This window comes from Microchirus variegatus (genome assembly GCF_963457635.1).
Source record: "Microchirus variegatus genome assembly, chromosome: 9".
NCBI lineage: Eukaryota > Metazoa > Chordata > Actinopteri > Pleuronectiformes > Soleidae > Microchirus > Microchirus variegatus.
Genome location: NC_139810.1, coordinates 29,650,866 through 29,675,220, shown reverse-complemented (window position 1 = coordinate 29,675,220; position 24,355 = coordinate 29,650,866). Strand labels below are relative to the sequence as shown.

Here is a 24,355-nt window from a genome sequence, read left to right as displayed (position 1 = left end):
AGTGGCACAAAACATGAATTCTAAATGCAGGTATTCAAAGACAGATTGGTCAGGCACTGTGCTAACTTTATGGGTGTAAGGAGAGAGAGAGAGAGAAAGCAAAATCAGCAATAAAATCACTAAAAACTTAGAGAAACTTTAGTTAGACAGGCTGCAACTAGCTGTGGATAATGTGAATAGATTTAACACGAAAAACTGTCACATCGTCAAACCAGTTGCTTCTGGACTTTCCTCTCCTTGGCTTTAATTCTATGGTGCGGCTTCTTCCTTATTTTATTATATTATATATTTCAATATGTATCTTGTAGTTTGTTCTTCACCTGTTTCTGTTGTGTATTTGCTGTGCATGTGCAGAACTTTGGTCAATTAAGGTTGTTTTAAAAGTGCTATATCAATAAAGTTGACATTGACATTGACCCTCCTTATACTGTATAGTGTAGTGAGCATACACACAGAGAGAATACAGTACACACACCTGTCTATAGCGTAATAGAATATCTACACAATAGGTATAAATATAGGCAGATTTAGTGTAAAGTTGAATTGAAAGATGAATGTACTGTAAGAGACAGATATTTCAGTCAGTTTAATTGTCAGAATGAATCCCTTACACTCTGCACTTACATAATATAACAGATGTCTATTTAATACTGCCCTCATTGTGTGTTCTTTCATTACTTTTAAGTATTTATCTTTATTATTATCTATTATTATGACTATTTCTTTTTTACTTTTATCTTGGCATTTGTGTGGAGAGCAAAGAAAGAATTTGTTACTGTACACATGACAATAAACTCTTTATAATAAAAATCTCTGGATGTGTATAAAAGCAACCGTTTGCTGCATCGTGTAAACACCAACAAAGTCTTAGCGATGTGTTTTCTCAAGTGTTCAACAGCAAAATGGTGAAAAATTATAAATTATGAGAAAAATCATCAAATACCACATTTATAGAGGGATAAGAAATGTTTAAATTCTGGATATTAGAAGTAATAAATATAATGCAGATATTGACTAAGAGAGTATTTACACAGATTTTATTTGAATTGCTGAACACTTGATATCCAGCTGCAAAGATTCATGTGTACAGAAAACACTAAAACATCAACAGCATTTATCATAATAATAATAATAATAATGATAAGATATTGTACAATTGGGGTGACTGAAATGAAAAGATCTGCTCTTATCGAGAAGTCCAACAAACCTCCACACAACAAACATATAAAGAAAAACACTGGTCAAATCAAGTCAATAAATATGATGAGAATAAGAACATAAATATTAGAAGAGAAGAAAAAGTGGCAGCTTACCATCACTGACATGGTCACAGCATAGTCTCAGGTTCAATCAACCAAGAAACAACTGCTTAGTTCATCTCCACAGCTGCTCTAGTCATCCACCTCTCTCTCTCTCTCTCTCTCTCTCTCTCTCTCTCTCTCTCTCTCTCTCTCTCTTTTCTCAATCCACCACTCCCTCTCTCATCACACTCTAGATTACAGTAGATCTTCAGTGCAACACAAAGCCTTGTTCCGTCTTTGGAAATCAATTCCACCTCCTCACCGGAGCTCGTAATATCACGCCGTCCACCGCTGTCGTGGCTGTGACTAAAGAGCCTGTAATTATCCAAAGGGTCGAGGATGTAGTGTGTAATTGAACGCATCATCAACTGCAGTAACTGGTCATTTTCATTGAAATGGAAAGAGAAAAAGGGTTTTGTTTTGTTCATCTAGCTGATATAATGCACTCGTTAACACTTCATCTTGGGCAAAATTAGCAAAATAAAATGTGTTGTGTCTTGAGGAAATGTACATCACCAGGTTAAGATTCCTGCTGGGAATACTTTCACAGCTCCAGGCCGCCTTACTGTGAGATGTTAAACTTTATAGGTGGACGCTGACAGCTGCTCGTGATCACTGAAAGTATTAAAGTAAAAGTAAAACTCACTGTTGAAAGAGGGAGAGAAATAAATGCAGTGAAAGCAGATTTTAATAAACCACTAAAGAGCTGGGAGCGCTCGCTCTCTCTCTCTCTATATATATATATATATCTGCATGCACATGACGGGCACTTGCATTTTTACAGAAGAATAATTTTCCATTTGCAGAGAGTGCAGTCCAGCAGACAGACTCTAATGAAGGGATAACTTCTCAGACGGGAAAAACTCGTAACAGCCTTTCTCCAGATTATTGTCTGATTGAATCTTTGCATTCTAAGTAGCAGAAATATATTTATATATATATGGAGTTATAAAATGTTAAAAGCCTGTCCATGCCAATGGAACTTTAATATACCGTTTTGCTACCCTTGAACAGATAGACAGAACAGAACAAATGTAAAACATAAAGGCACTATACCGTTATATACAAGTTTCGAATCCATATAATGTTTGAAAGAAAGAAGAACACTGAGGTGAGACTCACAGCATCAGAGAACACTCACCCTTCAATGTATTAGGTGCACAGGACACAGAATAAAGTGTTTTGCTGCTGCTGTAGATCATCTGCTTCAAGGCTGTGCATTCAGAGATGTTCTTCATACATTGGGGTCGTAACGGGGGGGTTTAACTGTTGCCTTTCAAGTCAAGTCAATTTTATTTATATAGCACAACGACGCAAACACAATTTGCCTCAAATGCTTTTACAAGTCTGCACAGAAAGTGACACCTTTGTATCCTTAGACCCTCACATCGAGTCAGGAAAAACGCCAGAAAAAAACCTTGGAAAAATCAAACCCAGGACGCACAGACGTAATAAAATAAAAATTAAATCATCACTGCTGCAACTTTGAGTCTCTTTTCACGTCCTGTTTCTTTTACCTCTCTATTTAATGTTTTTACAAATATACTCGTCTAGCTCACGAAAAACATCAAATTCGCAAAGAAAACACAGAATTTTAGTTAGAGTTTAAATGTAGACAGTGACAGAGTTTATAACAGAAGCTGATAGAGAGACACATGGTTCTATCATCTCTGACCAGTCTGACCGTTCTCCTCCTCTGATCAACTATACATTTACTGTATATTTTCTCCAGAGCTGGTTGTGTAACAGTCGATCAACAGTGTGAAACACTCAGACCAGGTCGTCAGACACCAGTTACAGTCTGAGCCACATTAAAAGTCACTTACATCACATTTCCTCCCCATTCTGATGAGTGGTTTGAACCTCGACAGAACCACCGGATGATTAGATATTTGTGTTAGTAAGCAGCGGTAACAAGTGTACCTAATATAGTGGCTGGTGAGTGTATGAATTATTTATCGTTCGCATTACATTTTGAATCAAATCATTTTGAGACAATTATGGCGCAGCCAGGAAGTCAGGAGTAAAAATAGATGATAAGGAGTTATTCTATTATTACTCGAGTCTTAAAATAAACTCCTGAAGCCTGTTGGGAATTTTCACGCAGGAGAGTGTTGATATTCAAAGGACGTGATTGTGATTCTTAGTTGTCAAGTTACACTAAAATAGACCTAATGAAGGATTAGATGTGTGCATGAAACATGCATCTGGGGAATTAAATCTGGGGAATTATCTAGGCCAATGCTGGCATCTAGTGGGGCTGCAGAGTAAAAATCTATCTATCTATCTATCTATCTATTATCTAACTATCTATCTATCTATCTATCTATCTATCTATCTATCTATCTATCTATCTATCTATCTATCTATCTATCTATCTATCTATCTATCTATCTAACTATCTATCTATCTATCTATCTATCTATCTATTATCTAACTATCTATCTATCTATCTATCTATCTATCTATCTATCTATCTATCTATCTATCTATCTATCTATCTATCTATCTATTATCTAACTATCTATCTATCTATCTATCTATCTATCTATCTAACTATCTATCTATCTATCTATCTATCTATCTATCTATCTATCTATTATCTAACTATCTATCTATCTATCTATCTATCTATCTATCTATTATCTATCTATCTATCTATCTATCTATTATCTATCTATCTATCTATCTATCTATCTATCTATCTATCTATCTATCTATCTATCTATCTATCTATCTATCTATCTATCTATCTATCTATCTATCTATCTACTGAATACAAACTTTTAAATAGGTAAGGTAACTTTATTGATAGAGTAAAATACAAAGACACTCTGAAAAGGTATATAACATGAATATTATTGCTGCCTTCACATCACTCACTCACTTCACTCAGAAAAGTGAAATCCGAAGTACGAGTGCGTTACATTTGTAGATTCACCTGCTCGAGCATTATCGTTAACATTTTGTTCACAATCAACAATAAAGGAATTATAATAATTATAATAAATGAATTGGAAAATCACAGGAACTAGTATAGTTACCTTAATTCCGATGGCACCTGAAGGCAGCATAATGGTAATAATGTAATTCCATGCATAAATCAGCATGTGTCTCACAGTGGCATAATAGTGATAAAATAAAAGATATAGTATTTACAATAAAACTCTCAGGTAAATTATTCCGAGGGTCACATTCACAGTAATGATTGCGATGATATTAAATGATCACAAAATTAGTTGGAATTCGTCCAAATTTAACCACAATCCATTACAGCTGGAGTCATTTCCCCCAATATGACAACTCACAAATCAACTCACTCACTCGTCTTCTGCCGCTTTATCCTTTACATGAGGGTCGCTGGTGCCAATCCCAGCTGACATAGGGTCACATAGAGACAAACAACTATTATGGTGGTAAATTTCAAGTCATTCCGAGATACTTTTTGTTTTCGAGAAGAAAGTCAGCTCACTGTCAAAGTGCATCAGGGCAAATGGATAATTTCCTGAATTTCAAAAATTCTTTAAAATTATTCCTTAAGAGGTTTGCAAATATTTTCAACAGATCCTTGTTCAGGGTGATGCCGAATATCATGATGGGAAATTTCAAGTCATTCTGAGATACTTTTTTTTTTTTTTTTTTGAAGCTCACTGTCAAAGTACTGTACTGTGTGGAAGTCCAAGAACATCGGCAGGAGAATTACGGCTCACTCAAAGACACCAGGTTTCTCAATCCTGTAAGTAGCAGTGACAAAAACATCTACTGCATCTGCAATATCAGAGAAATGTGTGTAAAAAAATCCAAATACAAATGAACAGGCAATTGCACAATGCAAGATGGAAAAACAGTCAAAGTTACAGCAAAGCAAATATTCTTCAGTATTAAATTTGTGATCCAATGATTATCTTGAAAATAAACTTGCCTTTATTTGAATCTGCCCTATCACACACAATAATAAGCATGCACTGTCTTTAAAGTGTCAAAAGCTCTATTCGCACTGGATTAATTACCTGGGGTCACCAGAGTTCCCCAAGTAAAACTATTCTTGAATAGAGTAAATTGCATAGACGGTAAAATGTTTACACAAACTATCATAAAGTTTAATTAATTCAAACAAAATGCAGGTGCCAACAAATGTTAACTTTGTAGAAAACTAATCAAATCAAACAATATTATATGTTATATGAATCAATATAATAAAGTTGCTACTCACCAAATAATTGGTAAGATGGAGATGGATCATGTAAATAGCTTCACATGTGCAGCTCAGACAATGCTCTTCTATCTAATACACTTTAACGGTAAAGTGCTGTATAATATGAATACATCAGAGTTCTGTTTAAAAATAAATAAATAAATGAGCTGTAATTTCACTGATGTTCTGTAAAGCACTGTTCATTAAAAAAAACAACTTAATACTGTTGAAATTCTGCCGTAAATTTACAGAAATGATTTACAGTGTCCACCAGAGGGTCACACTGTAAATACTATGTTTGCTGACAGAGGGCGATAGAGGCCTAGAGTGACCAATTCACCTAATCCACAGAAAACCCACAAACACACACGAGGAGAACATGCAAACTCTTTGCAGAAAGGCTCTTTGTCTCACAACCAGGGATCAAAAGCCAAAATCATTGTATTTTAAAACAGTTTTCACTGCACAAGTGAAGACTGTGACCATTGGGTGGCGCTGCCTGACAAATCAAGGGATCACCAAAGTCACACTGATCCATTGTCTGGAAACAACTTTAATAAAAACCTGTTCGTTAGCTGTGGAGACATTTCACTGCTGCTCAACTCATGTTAGCACTGAAAGTAAAGCAAACACACAAATCTATAGGTTTAGTTCTCTGTAGGTTCAAAATACAAAAACTTTCATTCCAAAACCACCTGATTATGTTATAATCGATATGTTATTCTTGAATTAAAAATCTACTGACTAGTGTCTCAATGTGCTGCTAAACATCTGAAACTTCACCCACTGTCAACCTCTACAAAAACTGTCTCTTCCTGCTCCTTTACATTCTGCTTCTCCTGCACTTTCCTCATCATGTAGGTCGTTCTCTTCTCCTGCTGCTCTCTGAAAAACGATGCAGAGATTTTCCTGCGCAGTCGTCTGGCGTAAACCTCGAGGAACACCAGGGAATAGCTCGTCAGCCAGAGACATCCCAGCAGGAGAGCGACTCCCGGGCTCGGCGCTGAGGTTGTCACGTCGCAGAGCGATGGCTCGGGGCTGAAGGTCCACTTATAATCCCTGTGGAAGTTTGTCAACTCCTGTGTGACGCAGTATTGTGGGATGAGACAGAGAGCTGGAGCGAACCACTCAACCTAAAAATAAAACACACACAAGAACAAATAAGCTGATACTTAAATGCTGTTTGAGCGAATAAAAGGAGACACAGAGACAGTTTGTCTCACCTTATAACTGACACTTATGCTGGCAGACGTAGGCGGAAAGTCCAGCAACAAAGGCAAAATCACCTGAACTATATGATACACGATATGATCCAAAGCGACTATCAAAGTGATCGCAGTGTAATATAACGTCACCACGACCAGAGATATGAAGCAGGACGTACACTCCTGAGTTGTTATTCTGCAGCACGAGGCCTTGATCTTATTTTGAGTTCGTCTTTTGCCGCCGACAGGAGTCGGCAGCTCTTTGGAGAAGCGGCCGTTGTCAAACTGAAGTGACGTCAGGTAAGATTTCAAGTAGCACGAGGCTTCAAAGATCAGCAGAGCAACAAAAATGGCAGCAAGGATCCTGTTTGACAGCAGTTTGCACTCTTTGATCAGATCCCTGGCGTAAGAGAAGTTGACCTCCATCTGCACAATCATCTTATTAAACCTGCCTTTAACCTCTGACACATCAATGTGAGTGAAATGGTCCAACTTCCTTAAATTAGTGACGAAGCTCAAGTCTTCCCGTTTCACTTTGATGGTTTCTGCGACCAGGTCTTGTTTGGCCTTGTTCAAGGGTTCAGATGAGTTTATCAGAGTCTTTGTAAATCCCTCAGCGCTGCACTTCAGGATGTGGGCCACGGCGCCAACGTTCACCGTGATGTTAGGGATCACGTTCAGCACCAAAATCATGACGGAGGCTGAGATGAGGAGTTTGCGGCCCTGTTTGGTGCAGACGGTGGGAAGAATCATGGTCAACACACAACGCAGAGGGTGAGACAGGAACGAGAGCATGAACACAGACACGCTGTAGACAGACGCCGTCTGAACAGACGCCTCATGGTCGTATCTCAGAGTCCTGAACAGCCAGTGATGAAGAAGGACGCCAGTAATGATGGCGAGTGTGAAACAGAGTGACAACAGAGTGAGGACGTCTCTGCCTGAAGGTGAACGTGAGGAGTAAACATCCCAGAGATAAAACAGCACAGATTTTAGAAACTGTCTTCGAGATCCTGATCTGCTGCTGCTGGATTAAAGAGAAAGAAAATACAAAGTGAACAACATTAGGTCAGGGGTCATGTTTTCCACATCTGTGATTCAGCACATTTCTCATTACTTTGCCCTTTTTTGAGCAGTGAGTTGTACGTGTGGGACTTCCTCATATAACCTTTAGCTTTAGTTTCCATGGTTACAATGATCTTCATTGGCTCTGACTAGACTGTACCACTAACTGGACGGGTCAGTGTCACAGGGAGCTTTTGCAGTGGACACACAGTCTGTGACGACTCAAAATAGAGGCTATGTTTTGCATTATGTTCACTTTAGGTCCAGACGCAGACATGGACGAGCATCTGTCCTCAAAGTTAGGGCGGGAAATCATTTTCTGGAGCATTATTTTTTTTTACTGTATTACTTAAAATCCTCTTCACAGCCCGATTGTAACCAATTCATTACTGCATTACACAAAAAGGAAAAATGTCAGTCAGTTGTGTTACAGACAGGTCTGTAAAAACACCATCACAATCATATTGAACGGCCAAACGGCGCGGATGAAATAATTGGATCGTGATCATCATCAATTAAACTGTATTCTAAGCCCCTGTCCCTCTCTACGGTGGCCCTGAGGTGCAAATCACCACCACAAATTAAAAAACACAGGAAAACATTAACTTAGGAAAGAACAACATTAACAACACAACGTCATTAACTCAAAACACGACGACAAAAGCAGTAAACACACAATTAGCTAAAACACTCAGACATTTACTAAAACACGACAACATTAACTGAAACACGACAACATTAACTAAAACACGACAGCACTAACTTAAACACAACATTAACTTAAACACAACAACATTAACTAAAACATGACAACATAAAACACGACAACATTAAAACAACAACATTAACTGAAACACGACAACATTAACTGAAACACGACAACATTAACTAAAACACGACAGCACTAACTTAAACACAACATTAACTGAAACACAACATTAACTAAAACACGACAACATTAAAACAACAACATTAACTGAAACACAACATTAACTAAAATACAACAACATTAACTGAAACACAACAACATTAACTAAAATACAACAACATTAACTAAAACACGACAACATTAAAACAACAACATTAACTAAAACACGACAACATTAAAACAACAACATTAACTAAAACACGACAACATTAAAACAACAACATTAACTGAAACACGACAACATTAACTGAAACACGACAACATTAACTAAAACACGACAGCACTAACTTAAACACAACATTAACTGAAACACAACATTAACTAAAACACGACAACATTAAAACAACAACATTAACTGAAACACAACATTAACTAAAATACAACAACATTAACTGAAACACAACAACATTAACTAAAATACAACAACATTAACTAAAACACGACAACATTAAAACAACAACATTAACTAAAACACGACAACATTAAAACAACAACATTAACTGAAACACGACAACATTAAAACAACAACATTAACTAAAACACGACAACATTAAAACAACATTAACTGAAACACGAATTGTAAGTGGATCAAAAAAGTAAACTTAAATAAATGTCTTGTCCACATTCTGATCAAACACATTCTATCATCATCTTTATATATGAACCTAACATATGAGCTGATATCAGTGACAAGACGTGCAAACTTACAGATGATCAACATCAAAAGTGACTCTGTCCAAAGTTTAGAATAATAGTTTACCAGTAAATCCATAGATCACTCATTAACATATTAAACCTCTAACACTTTAATCCTAAACAAACACTAGACAAATCTCTCTAGATATCACAACCCTCCACCAAAGCTGTTCCCACAACAGTGTCAACAATCTTGAGTCTGGATCTGGATCTGGATCCGGATCTGGATCTGGATCCGGATCACTACTTCCACCAATTCCTTGGGCCATAATTTACATTCCCAGAAATGTTCATACAAATGTGCTTTATGGTTATTGTTATACATCTGCTCACACACAAACACAACCTCTGATAAATATGAATTGTTAAAGCTCCTAATGTCACTTATTTACTTCATATTGACACAGAAAAGTGACTTTAAGTGAAAAGAAATGGTTACAGTTTTATCATTATGACACATTAACACACACATAAAATAGGATTATTATATTTGAGTGATAAAATCTGACTTACCTTAAAACTGTGTCTGTGATCAACTTCATCATCGCTATGAAATAATGAACATGGAGTCAAAACAGAACTGGGAAGGTTTTATAAAAAAAAGGGAACTTGAACACAGTCACAGTCACAGTCAGGGTGATGTTTGTGGGTCACTGACATGTTTCCACGTGAAAACACACACACACACACACACACAGTGCTCTTCTCCATTGATGACGCAAAATCATATGTAGAGGGGTATGATGATGCACTCACACACACACACACACACACACGTGACCATGGCGCACATCCAGAGTGACGAAAGTATGATTTGACAGTGGATGTGAAACAGACCTGACGTTGTTTTAAATGATGTGACGTATGTTTTTGGACAATTAGCGGCTGTATATTTCATGTTCATTTTTATTGATTGTAAGAGCCATTTTTTGTTGTTGTTGTTTTTGGAGCCTCTCACCACTTAGGCAAAGGTGATATTACACTACCGTTCAAAAGTTTGGGGTCACCTACACCAGTGTTTTTCAACCAGTGTGCTGTGAGAGATCGTCAGGTGTGACGTGGGAAATGATCCAATTTCACCTAATTAGTCTAAAAACATTTTTTGAAAACAAATAATTAATTATCTGCAAATAATATGGATATAAATATTCAAGACACTTTGATAAGAATGACTAAATGTTAATATAGGCTACAGAGTATCATTTTTTTAACATTTTTGTTTGGTGGTGCCTCGTGATTTTCTTCAATGAAAAAATGTACCATGGCTCAAAAAAGGTTGAAAAAAACTGACTTATACAAATGTTGCTGTTGTTTTTCATATAGTCAAGACATTGAAAAGATGAGAAATAATGATTTTTGTTTGTTTTTTAAATAATAATTTTGCTTTGGTCAAAAAACCAACAAAACTGCACATAGGTTTTCAAGAGTTTTCTAATCATCAATAGTCTTCTAACACCATTATCAAACACAATGTACGATTAGAACAGTGTAAATGTGCCTCTATACACCTATGTACATATTACATTAAAAACCAGACGTTTGCAGCTAGAATAGTCGTTTACCACATTAACAATGTATAGAGTGTATTTATGATTGATTTGATGTTGTATTCATTAAAAAAAGAGCTTTTCCTACAAAAACAAGGACGTCTCTAAGTGACCCCAAACGTCTGAACGGTCGTGTATCTCAATCAGCTCAATCAGGAGAAGAAACAAGCCTTTTTCTGACCATGTATAATGCTTTGTTGCATTATAATTTGACTGAATAATTGTTTTGCGTTAAGTTTAGGGAAGGGAAGGAATAAATACTTTTATTTTGGGACTTCGTTTCCTGGTTAGTTGGTGTCTAAAGTTGTTGTTTACCAACTTACTCACAAACTTCTTCTGTGTTCAAGCAGGAACTTTTACAAGTTAGTCTCAGTGTTAATTAACCTTGTGGCTACAAAACATAACACGTATATAATGAACCATATTTATTGTCCACCATGTTCACTGCTCACTACTGACTGACCCACAAGTGGAATAGTGAAGAGTGAGTGATTGATGTTTCACATGCACTTAAACAAATGTAACATGTGTGTGTGAAATTGTGTAAGTATTACTCAGTGTTGCTTTGTGATTGTTGATGCGTTACAGTAGCTCACTCCTTACTAAGCTAACATCTGACTCGGGTTTTAAAAACGTGGCAGAGCACAGACACGACGAACTCTGTGACCGATTTTCAACGTCTTAATCCTGAGTAAACACAGACTAGATGATCCAGTCAAGACACAGGACCACACACACAATCAAACCATTTCAGGGAGGAGATTCCAGGGATTTGGAATATCGCAGAATCTTGTGTGATCTACTTCACACTGTCAGTTAATAGCTGTTGTGTGTGCGATGTTTTGTGTTGGGAAATGCAAAAGAAAATGGTGATGTTGACACGTCTCTGCAGAGTCCCGCAAGGCAAACAGTATACGGTTCATACGGCTCAGTCTTCTCCTGCATCTACAGCAATATCTCAAAAACTAATGATGGTAATTTCAATCAATCAGGTTTGTTGGAGCAGGAGAACGTCTAAAACATGGACCAGGATTGGGAAACACTCTTCTATAATGTTCTAAAAAATAATGTTCCTTTCACTCTAACTCACTCCATATGGTATGATATGGTACCTTCATGGACCTTCATTTCCTACATGAAAATAAAACAATTTGAAAAATGGAACATGTTAAAAGTCTATCCTCCAATAACACTCTGCCCTCTACAGGATTAAGTTAGGTACTTTACCCAAATGTTAGCATTTTGATTTCAAAAGTTTCATTTTAATGTACAAGTGATACTTTTTTTCATAGTTGCATGCAAAGATTTAAAGACTTTTGCAAACTTCATTACTGTTCAAAAGTTTGGGGTCACCTATACTGTACAATTTTTGTTGTGTTTTCCATTAAAAGTCACTTTTACTCATCAAAAGAGTTGCGAAATGAATAGAAAATATGGTCAAGACATTGACAAGATTAGAAATAATGATTTTTATTCAAAATAATCATTTTACCCTTCAAACTGCGTTATAATCTGTTGCCTTTGCTAACGTTGACTCTTTGTTCAAAGGTTTCCACAGAATCTTTGTTCTCAACATTAAAACTTTGTAATGCCAAGTTCAATTTGTTTTTCTCACCACTGTTTCATTCATATACATATATATATATACACATATCTATACATGTATACGTATATACGTATATATATATAAATACATACATATACATGTAGTATTTTCCACCTTTATTGAAAGTGCAGTATACAATACACACAGACAAACTTCAGTGTAGAATCACATTGTAATTACATTCATTAAGTGATGATTCAAACTTACAGTGTGTTTAGACATTAGAGTTATTAATCTTGGTTGCCAGGTTGGGCTCATAAGTGATGACAGAAAACATATTTTTAATGCCAGGGTGTAAAGAGAGTTGTAAGAGTTTTGTCTCTATGTTTATTTGTAACACCATGTCACTGACATGCTCGCACTGACCTCGCCGACACTGAATAACCACATAAACTCGCACAAGTTAGCCATTGTTGATCGTAAAATCCAGTCCCACAGACGGCTAACAACGGCAAATAAATATTGTTAGGAATTTACGACGCTGTGCTCTCGTTCTGAGGCCACAATATGTCAAATATGTTCAACGCGGAGTGATTTATTGAGAGTTTTATTTCGGTTTCTCCCAAAAAACATAATTTAACTTGCAGAGTCTCTCAATAATACTGTATACCTGTTAGACGTAGGTATTAGCAGCAAATACACAAACCACATTTTGACTAAATTACCACAACACAAAGAATTTAAAATAGCAGCTGAACTGAAAAGAACGTGAATCACTTTGTGAAAACAATGACAAACTCATTAGGTGATGTTAATACTACACAGAAAAGACAATAAGTTTTGCTCATTAAAACAACAAATAAAGAAATATTCACAGATGCCTCTCATTCTTTAAGCAGAGGACAGTCGAGTCGTACCTTTCGTAAAAACAGCTATCTGACACAGAAAATAATATCGTTTCTTGTTTTTATTTGTTTATAAATATAACCCTTTAACGACACTTTGCTCAAGCGCACTTTGCATTACCGTAATTACACCACGGTTCGTGCTATGGGAAAAGTCAAAGTCAACATGTGGTCATTACGGTAATTTCCTCGCAATTTTGCACAAAGTCTGCCAGAGAGGAGAGAGTTGGGAAAATTCCTCAACATAGTTTCATTTTCTGGTGTTCATGTACGACAGCTTTAAAATAAATTGTAAATACACTATTTTAACATGCAGTAAATTGTAAATAATTGGCAGTTATTGAAACATTTCCTGTAAAAATCTGGCCCTTATATGGTTAAAATAAGCACACAAAAAAAGTCCAGACAGACATTTTGAGGCTTAAGTGTTAAAGGGTTAAAAGTAATTATTCCAATTAGATCTGATAAAGGCTTAAGCTGCAGTGGGATTCTGTGGCATCTCCATCACGGCCCCTGTACTCATCATTTTCCACAACAATCAGTGATAATGTAAAGATAATACCTAGTAGTACCTAGACTGACATGTGCTAGTGACAGCTTTATACAGTTTGGAAACTGATCTCACACACGTATAAGTTATGTGTAAACACACAATATACATTCATTGTATTAAACTACTGTCATCAACAACAACACATAGCGTCAGTTGAATAATGAAGGTGAAGAAAAAGACAGATGCAGTGCAATGATACAGATGTGATAGACACACACAGACAGTCTGTGGAAAGAGTGAAAGAGGTAGAGGCTCTGATCAGCTCAGGTGTTTGATTAATGCACTTCCTGTCTGAGGCTGCAGGTCGCTTCATAACAAATGATAACTATTGTAGCGTGACGACTCAGATCATGTCCTCAGTGCGGCTGAAAAGCTACAGTATTCACTGCCGTCAGTCTATAATTTGAGTTTGTCCTACGTCTACTCACGACTCAACGAGTGAACACGATATTCAGCCCACAGCAAAACTTCAAAAGTTAATTCCATGGTAAAAAAAAAAAACTTCTCCAGAAAAAGGAGTTATAGGTTCATTCATTGTATTGCATATTTATTCATACTTAACATTAACTTCTATACCTACTCATAAGTTGATGTTTTAAGTCTAATTTTCTAATGATGGTAGGTTTGGTTCCTCCATTCTTGAATATGAAAACTCATTAAAAAGCCGTTTTTGTGACTGTGCAGACATCTACAGACACACTCTTGTCCCTGTTTAGTGTTAAATCTTTACACAGTCCTTTGGGATACTCCATTTATGCTCACGCTGTGATCGGCTGAGCGGTCAGAGAGTACCGTTGAGCAAACCCACAGACGAGCGATGCACATCTGTAAAAACAGTGTTGTTGCCGTCGTGAGCCCACTCCGGATACGTGTTCAAGTCAAACATCGCGACACCCCACGTGTTCATGGCCAGAGCCACTGAGAGGATGCCCAGGATGTTCATGACAAAGCCAGTCTTCACCTGAGTGAGTGGACATGAGAATATGTGATGAACCATTATACGTACACTACCGTTCAAAGGTTTGGGGTCACCTATACCATTTTTTTGTGTTTTCCATTAAAACTCACTCTATTATTCAAAAAAAGAGTTGCAAAATATATAGAAAGTGTCGTCAAGACATTGACAAGATTAGAAATAATGATTTTTATTCAAAATAATGATTTTGCCCTTTTGTCAAAGAACCAGCAAAACTGTTTTCAGCTGTGCTAACATCATTGCACAAGGGTTTTCAAGGGTTTTCTAATCATCAATAGTCTTCTAACACCATTAGCAAACACAATGTACCATTAGAACAGTGGAAATGGGCCTCTATACACCTATGTACATATTACATTAAAAACCAGACGTTTGCAGCTAGAATAGTCGTTTACCACATTAACAATGTATAGAGTGTATTTCTGATTCATTTAATGTTATATTCATTGAAAAAAAAGTTATTTTTCTTTAAAAAAAATAAGGACATTTCTAAGTGACTCCAAACTTTTGAATGGTAGTGTATATGTGCCGCATTAGTGTTAAAGTGCCGCAGCGACCTTGTCTTACCATGTCTTTGACCATGAGGTGTCCCGAGGCAAAAGCGATGGAGTTGGGCGGCGTAGACACTGGCAGCATGAAGGCGTATGAACATCCAACTGTAGCAGGTATCATGAAGTACAAAGGGTTCACTGAGACACGATTAGCCTGCGGAGACAGACAAAAAACTGTTTTATTGGTGTTTGACTTCCTGTTGCTCTGTGTTCTGCCATATGGAAAAAATTGTCATTGACTAAAGTGGATCACTTCTGATGCTGCAAGATGCATTCATCGGAACCCCACAGGGAAAACACTTTGAAATCATATATAAGCGGCCGAGACATTCAGATTGCAGATCAGAGAACAGATCTGCAAGAAATCACATTGAAAACCACTTTCCATATGTGGTTTGAATCAGTTTTTGAAAAAAATAAAAATAAAAATCAGATCTCAGAAAGAGAAAATTGAACTTTAATTCTAGTTAAGAAGCAACGCAGTCCAGATATATAATTCTGTTGAGCACAGCAGAAGAGAAAATCTTTCATTTGATGCATCGGTGCAGCCATGCAAATAATTAAATCTTTTAGGACAAACCCTCTCCTCCTCCAGCCCACAACAACATACTCACTGAACCTTCTATACGTCTTGTAAACGATTGTTTGAATGGATACTTTACAGTATAGACAGCATTGCACAGCACAAAACATCCAGATAATAATTACTAACAACAGTTAATGTCCAACACATCTATTTCAAAGTGCTTAACAAAACCCACTCAGCCTTTAACCAACATGAAGAACGAGGTCAGCAACAAACCATTCTATCTGTCCACCTTACATGTTTCCACTGAGCCTCACCATTTATCTACCTACTGACCCATGACGGCCTGTTACACATACAGTCGGTCACTGAAGCTGAACTCTCTGTGTGAGCTCAAAGTTGAAGACCAAGCCTTACCAGTTCAGCAATGACGGGTAAAAATATGATAATGGTGGCTGTGTTGCTGGCAAACTCAGTGAATGCGGCCAGGAAAGCAGTGATGAGCATCACAGCTGCAGCAGGAGGGACCTCAGCTAAAGGTTGGAGGTGGCCCCCGATCCAGACGGCGAGGCCGGACTCCTGCCAAACCACACATGTTTGGGTTAAGGGTTAAACATCACAATAAAAGCAGAGCAGATCAACAGAGAGACAACAGAGAAGAGGAGATACCACAGATTATATTACCCAGAAACAACTGTATGATTAATACACCTTACTCGAACACTGGAACGACAGCCTGTTAGCTTAGCATAGCATAAAGACGCAATGAAAAAGCTATGTATCATAGCACATATGCAAAAATAACTCTGAATGGAGGTTCATTCGAAAATAAGGCTGGCACATGGAACATGTGAGTGGAGACCAGTGTGACTGATAGCTGGTATCGTCCAATAGGAGCCTGGCTATGTCTGTGAATCAAAAAAAGAAGATATTTTGCAACCAATACATCCATTTTTATACAAAGTACATGCTATGTATCTGGTTCTGTCAACCAAATCTACCTTTGGGTATAAATAAAGTTTCCTTGACCAGCAACACTAACATGGTTCAGTGTCTTACATACAGCTGACTGCACTCTGCGCCCCCTGTGGTGAGAAGCTACAGGACACAGCCAGGCAAACACTCAGCAAAAACATGGCTGCCAGCAGGGACATCAGAAGAAGATAAAAGAAGCAGATTCAAGCCACTTAACAAATAAAATATACACCATCTTAAGTTATTAATAATATGTTTGCTGCTATATCTCATCATTAGACAGCTTAATCTGACAGGAAACTAAAGTTGTATAACTCTCCTGTACCAAACATCCAGAAAATCATAGATTTTAACAAAAACATACAATTGATGATCTACTGACTCTTTCAATTGGAAACTTCAAATGAGTTATATTGTAGTTTTGGCATTTCCAAAACTTTACTTTACTGATATAACCTTACCAAACATGACACCAGCAGATCAGTTCTCTGTGTATCTGTGAGATAAAAAACCTCACACAAACATCAGCCTCCTGTCTAATGGTCGTCTAAAACACACACTTAAGATTTTATTTTGGTATTTTTGCAAATATGTATATACTCTTTTAAGAGAGAACAGAGAACATGAGCATTTAGGACATTATTCTATTTATTATTGTGTGTGTTTACCTCACAAGCTTTGGCCATAGCGAAGCCACCTCCGAGTAAAAGGATGATATTCCAGGGAACAGAGTCCTGCGCTTTCTTCCATGATAAGAGAGGAACATATGGAGTGTTTGAACCTGAGAGAAAAATACACAGGGAAACATAATTATTATTATTCTATATCAAGTTGTTAAAGTTATAGATGCGTGATATTTAGGATGTGTTGTATACACGAGACCATTGTTTTTTCGTCTTTTACATCATGCAAACTGGATGCATTTACAATTTATGAACAATAATGTGAGCTGGAACAGCTTTAGTGACTGAAAATATACACTACTGTTCAATAGTTTGGGGTCACCTTCCTACACAGTTTTGTTGAATAGAAATGAATAGAAAACAAAGGCAAGACATTGAAAAGATTAGAAATAATGATTTTTCATCAAAGAACCAGCAAAACTGTTTTCAGCTGTGCTAACATCATTGCACAAGGGTTTTCTAATCATCAATAGTCTTCTAACGTACTTCTCACTGGAAATAGGCCTCTATACACCTATGTACATATTCCATTAAAAACCAGACGTTTGCCGCTAGAATAGTCGTTTACCACATTAACAATGTATAGAGTGTATTTCTGATTCATTTAATGTTATATTCATTAAAAAAAGGACATTTCTAAGTGACCCCAAACTTTTGAACAGTAGTGCATTTAAGAGAAATGCATAGAAACAGTGTTACTGTTTCCTGCTCTGCAGTTTTCTACACTGGTTGGTGAAAGAGTTTAAAGCAAAGCACTGAACCCGATGATTACTTTTCTGGCAAGTCTCCAGTGGTTTATTTGACCAGCTGAACATGATATACACACAAACACACACACACGAGCCTTCAATACATGCAAGACACAAACACACACAAATGCACATGCACACATGCCTGGAGTGTGACAGCATTATCTTTAAGAGCTTATTCTAATCACAGAAACAGAGAAACTACTGTCTCACTCAGACTCCCTAATCTTAATTTTTCACATTCCAAAGGTTATTTCCACAGTTCCACAGCAACAACTGTGCTCGAGGCACAGACCTCACGTTTTAGAATCGATCACAAATATCGACGTTCCGACCGAGCTCAGAGGCTGCACGTCACACTCGGTTGGACCGGTACATTTATTGTGTCCCTTCGTATTATTGTGAAACAATTGAAGGTGTCAAATGGAGCAGCATATGTGAAGCTGTGAGAGTAAAATTAGATGTTGGCAAATGTCCTGCCATTACTTTACCTGAGTAAGAGAGACTAGAACAGTGTATAACCTGCAGCCCAGAGAAAAGCTACTCATCCAGGACCAGAGTCTCTGCTCACATAAATGTGATGGATTGAAGAAGGACATACTCAGCTGTATATCTGCTCCTGGTCTCTTTCTTCTGTCTCAACCTCATCTCCCCCTTGCACTTTGCAATGGTAAATTCAATTTCTCTGTCCCAGAGCTACAACTGCCCATCACCCTATACCTGCCTAACACAGAATACCAGGTCCTTTTGTGTATTGTGTTTAGCCTGAACTGACACCTTCCTACAACATCCACAGGGAGTCGGCTCCCCGATACCTACGGTAGACAAAGAGGTGTGAAAACACCGCCTGGAAAGGAAGACTCTTTGTCTATTGGAGGAATGTGAAAGGGGAGTTGCTTAGGTATAAATGTGGAGGGCTCATGATGCTCTGGGTCTTTCTCCAGCTATGATCACTCCTGTGAAGACTGACCTTTTCCTTGCAAAGATAATAAAAACTTGTCGGCCAGCAGAGGTTTTCTATTTCATTCTTCACCAGCAGGAGAGGATTTCCACAACACCCTTCTCTCCCCCTTTCTCTCCCCCATGTTTTCTTTCACCCCAACCGTTTTCTTTCCTGTTAAAATTGAGTTTTTTCTCTCCACTGATGCCTAGTGCTTACTCATTGTGTGAATTGTTGGGTTTCTCTGCTCTGCATGATGTTGTCTATGTACAGAGCCTTTAGATGATGTATGTTGTGATTTGGCGCTATACAAATAAAATTGAATGAAATACTTGGTGGTAAAAGAAGGCCTTGGTCTGCACTCTCACCTCTGTTTCCTTCCTTCATTTCTTATAAATTAAAATAATCCCTTCACACTTGTGTGTCACTGACCTTGAGGGTCAAACCACCAGCTCAGAGAGGGTTTCTGTGAGGGGAAGAAGAACAATATGGACACAATGATCACACCGGTCACTGCGTCCGAGACGTACCTGCAAGACAACAACAAAAAAAGTTAATTAATTATGATAAATTATTTGCATGAAAAGTGACTGTAATATTAGTCTCTCTTACCCCTTTTTGAAAAACACAGACCAGCCGGTGACAAATTTAGGATCTCGTGTGAACAGCATAACGGCAAACAACACAAAAAAGAAACTGATGGCTCCCTCTGCAAAACTGAACGTGAGTATACGGCAGAGAGAGAGAGAGAGAGAGAGAGAGAGAAATATTGATGAAATGTACTGGATCACGGTCCACTGCATGAGATTTGAAAACATACACAGGTCCTCACTTTATGGGCCCCAGTTTCCGGTAATCTTCCTCTATGAGAGCCTTGGCTCTGGCCTCTGCCTGGGCTCTCTGGTCATATTTCTTGAAGCACAATCTGTATAAAATGTCAACATTTCTGTGAGACACACTGAATTTAAGGAAAAAGGAAGTGAGAGAAGAGTTTTCGCAGCATTTTACTGAAACACTACAGAAATCAACCGTTTTCTTTCATCTACAATGAATACATTTGACATATTACCGTGTATTCAATCCTCCGTAGAGAAATGAAATCCATAGCCATCCCAAAAACAGGAAGAGAAGCATGAGTGGGAAGGCAAATGCAAACCAGGAGCCAAAGTTGATCACATCACAGTCTGGGAAGGAGCTGTAAAAACAAAAAGAATTGAAGTCAAACAGCTGCGAAATGACCATCTCTTTGTCCAAATGCTGCGAAAATGTCACCTTTTCAGCTGTCCAATAAATATGAGGTTGGGCGCTGTGCCTGTGAGTGTAGCAGTTCCTCCGATACTGGCTGCGTATGGAATACAGATCAAGAATCCCTTCCATATATTCAGCTGATACTCGGCCTCTGATCGGATCTCCTCTGCTGTCTTTATGTCAGTCTGCTCTGCCCCATCCGTCCTTTCCAGGAAAAGTAAGAGGCTTATCAGTGTTGTGCATTCATCATTTTAAAGTTCAACAATTCAAGAAATAGTTTCACATGTTGGTTAATTCTTTCTGTGTCAGCAGAGGAGGTGTGGTGAAATATAGATGCTGAAAAGAAAAAGGAAGTTGGAGGAAGGAAGACAGACATGGCGGTCAGTGTGGATACTTTTCTCCTGGACAGAGACGCAAAACAGGAAGCTCCTTTTCTCTCTCTACACTTTGTTGTTGGATGTCATCATCATCATCTTCATCATCATCATCATCAAACATTATTCCACTTGTGGCAAAGGACACATCATCATGAAAATCCAAGTACATAAAACAACAATGAAAAAGACAAGACTGAGATCCCTCAAAATGAAAACCATATACTGTAAAGAACAATCTAAAAGAGTAAATCCTTAATCCTCAGACAGACGTTTCCTTATTGTGGTCTTGACGTCTCCTCCCATCATGTGATGATTCTCCACTGCTGCTTTAACTAAAGCAGACACATGAAAGTTAAATAAATAAGTTCAGTGTCCCATACACAACTGTACACAACTGTCCCTCATTCAAACCGCTGAAGCTCACTCTTATACATTGTTTAATTAATTAAAAACAAAAGATGAAGAAACAAGACAGGTTGTATTTTTCCTGTAGTTCTCCTTTACTGTTTTGTTTCATGTGGTCAGAATCATTTCCCCCTTTTTTTCTAGTCTTTAAGCTGAGCTAAGCAAAATAGTTGCTGAGTGCATTTTCATAATAGCACTGGTTCTCCCATAGGTGTGAATGTGAGTGTGAATATAGATGTGAATGTAGGTGTGAATGTGAACGTAGGTGTGAATGTGAGTGTGAATATAGATGTGAATGTAGGTGTGAATGTGAACGTAGGTGTGAATGTGAGTGTGAATATAGATGTGAATGTAGGTGTGAATGTGAGTGTTAAAGTGAGTGAAGTTGTGAATGTGAGTGTGAACGCGAGTGTGAATGTGTGAATATAGATGTGAATGTAGGTGTGAGTGGATAGTAGGTGTGAAAGTGAGTGTGAATGCAAGTGAAGTTGTGAATGTAGGTGTCAATGTGAGCATGAATGTACGTGTGAATGTACGTGTGAATGTGAGTGTGAACGTAGATGTGAATGTGAATGGTTGATCATCTATGTATGTTGGCCCCATAATGGACTGGTGACCTGTCCAGAGTTGACCTGACCTTTGGTCCTATTTCAGCTAGGATTGTGCGAACTCATTTGACATTGGTTTGAATGTTAGGAATATTTAGGTACTGCAGTTGTAAATGATTGAACACATTACACAAGACTGGGAGAGAGAGAGAGAGAGAGAGAGAGAGAGAGAGAGAGAGAGAGAGAGAGAGAGAGAGAGAGAGAGAGAGAGAGAGAGAGAGAGAGAGAGAGAGAGAGAGAGAGAGAGAGAGAGAGAGAGAGAGAGAGAGAGCAGGGTCAATAAGCTGCAAGATGTATTTGATGGCTGAAAGCTGCAGGACTTCCAGCTCTTCCAGGTGACCTCCTTGACCATATTTGCTCAAACACGCCATCACAACACTGATATAACACTAATTTTGAAAGGATTTTGTGAAAGCAAAAGTCTTCTTCTTACCTTTCAGTTGACAGTATTTGTTTTTCCAGAGGCTCAGAGGGCAACGGATGCAACTTCACAGTACACTGACCTGAAAGAAAGTGAATCAGAGAGTCTGTGTCAGGAACACGGGTCACAATTAACCTTTGATAAAGTCCCAGATCTCCAAAAAGCTATAATATAATATGAGTTTCAGTCAATTTGAGCAATTGATATATTGAATAATATTCAATATATCAATTGCTCAAATATATCACTTTAGGTCAATAAAGCATCATTAATCAATGACCACTTGAATATAAACTAACTTTCTAACTAGCTGAGGAAAAACTGTGCAAAGTTCACACAGTAGTTTACATATTAAAAGCTTCACGAGAACCAGTTTAACATAATGCAAGAATGACATTTGCTTGTCTTACGTCTTTTCAAGGCAAGTCAATCCACAAAGCCCAACGACAAACATTTTAATTTTAATAATTTAATTTCAAATGGCTTTATAGTCTGTACAGAAAGTGACAACTGACACATCTTTTTCAAGTCTGGACAAGTGACATTTCTACATTAATTAATATCTGAACAGTATTGCTCAATAACCCACATTTCAGGTATATCATGTGTTTTGATTGGTCTCCAGCAGCATGTGAGGGAAACAAGTAAACTGCTAAATGCTCCACATTATTCAGCAGTTGTTTGCTAAGTGTGTACGTGTGCTGTAAAATGCTACCATAATATTACAGCACACATACACATACAGTCTGGTATGAAGTACCTAAATGGGATACTTGCTTCCCAGAAAATGACTTAGATAGAAGTTGAAGTAACTTAGTCACTAAGTAAAAGTATTAACAAAGTGAGGATTTAGGATTGAGTCATGGTAGCTCAGTGGTAGGGCAAGTTTTCTTTCAGCTGGAAAGGTGTGGGTTCAATTGCAGACAGGGTGATAACTCTGTGAGGGTTCATCACTTTGGGGGTCAACACCAACAGTTCACACACAGAGAATTAGCCTTATTGTTAATAGTTAGTCAAAAAGCGTAAAAAAAACCCATATACAACATACCAATTATTCCATCACTGTCTGAATCCTTTCTGGACTTGCACTTCTGTTTCAGGGTTTCCAGGTCTCCAAACAGACTCTCCAGGATAGCATTAGCGATGGGTAGCATCATGGCTGTCGTGGCGGTGTTGCTGAGCCACATGGACAGGAAGGAGGAAGTCACCATCATTCCCAGAATGAGCCTGGAGGTAAAAAAACAATGGAAATCCAAATCTTATATCGATGCATCAACAGCATGACTGATGACCTGCAACTCTTGCATAGAAAAGGCCAAAAGCAACCATGTTCAACAATCAGACTGCCCTAACCCATGAAGACTATTTTTCTGTCGTTTTTAGCACATACAACCCAAACAGGAAGCTTCATCATGTCTTGAGCTGTAGAACGTTGCATGAAGTCAAGTCAAATTTTTTTCTTGAGCACATTTGAAAACAACCAGGGTTGATCAAAGTGTTTTTACAAAGTAAAAGGTATAACAACAAGGTATGAAACATAAAAACAATAAAAAGGTAGAAATCTAGATTTAAATATGATACTCAGCATCATAAAGGAAAGTGAGTCTTAAAGCATTGATCCCAGAAAGCAACAACTTGTTGAGGTGTGGTCTTCTTCTCCAGTTTGGACACTCACCAGGCAGGTTTTACTCCAACAATAGTCAGGACCTTCAGAGCAATTCTGCGATGCAGACCCCACTCCTCGATGGACGAAGCCAAAACCAGGCCGCTGAGGAAGAGGAAGTTGGTCTCGAGGAAGTACTGAGGGCACAGAGTCTTGGACGAAACAATCCCCAGTGTTGGAAAGAGGCAGATGGGGAGCATCGCCGTGACGGCCAGAGGGAGAGTCTCTGTGCACCAAAACATCGCCATCAGAACCACCACATAAAGACATTTTCCCTCCTGAAAGACAAGCA

The 24,355-nt window shown here is 37.9% G+C and overlaps 2 protein-coding genes across 2 annotated transcripts; both read right to left on the bottom strand.

Moving 5' to 3' along the window:
- Positions 1-6,275: 6,275 nt before the first annotated feature.
- On the bottom strand, positions 6,276-7,888 carry ocstamp (osteoclast stimulatory transmembrane protein; the record flags this gene model as incomplete). The annotated part of the gene is made up of 3 exons (XM_083895567.1): positions 6,276-6,629; positions 6,720-7,728; positions 7,848-7,888. 3 exons carry the CDS (start codon positions 7,886-7,888, stop codon positions 6,276-6,278), a joined length of 1,404 nt encoding a protein of 467 aa, XP_083751693.1.
- A 1,686-nt stretch (positions 7,889-9,574) lies between these two features.
- On the bottom strand, positions 9,575-24,326 carry LOC310932273 (Na(+)/dicarboxylate cotransporter 3-like; the record flags this gene model as incomplete). The annotated part of the gene is made up of 13 exons (XM_083895566.1): positions 24,076-24,326; positions 23,449-23,627; positions 22,413-22,482; positions 20,614-20,793; positions 20,411-20,536; positions 20,174-20,266; positions 19,954-20,058; positions 19,774-19,871; positions 17,638-17,750; positions 16,412-16,573; positions 15,485-15,622; positions 14,750-14,902; positions 9,575-9,715 (listed from the first exon to the last, which is right to left on the bottom strand). Exons 1-13 carry the CDS (start codon positions 24,309-24,311, stop codon positions 9,575-9,577), a joined length of 1,794 nt encoding a protein of 597 aa, XP_083751692.1. The 5' UTR covers positions 24,312-24,326.
- Positions 24,327-24,355: the final 29 nt, after the last annotated feature.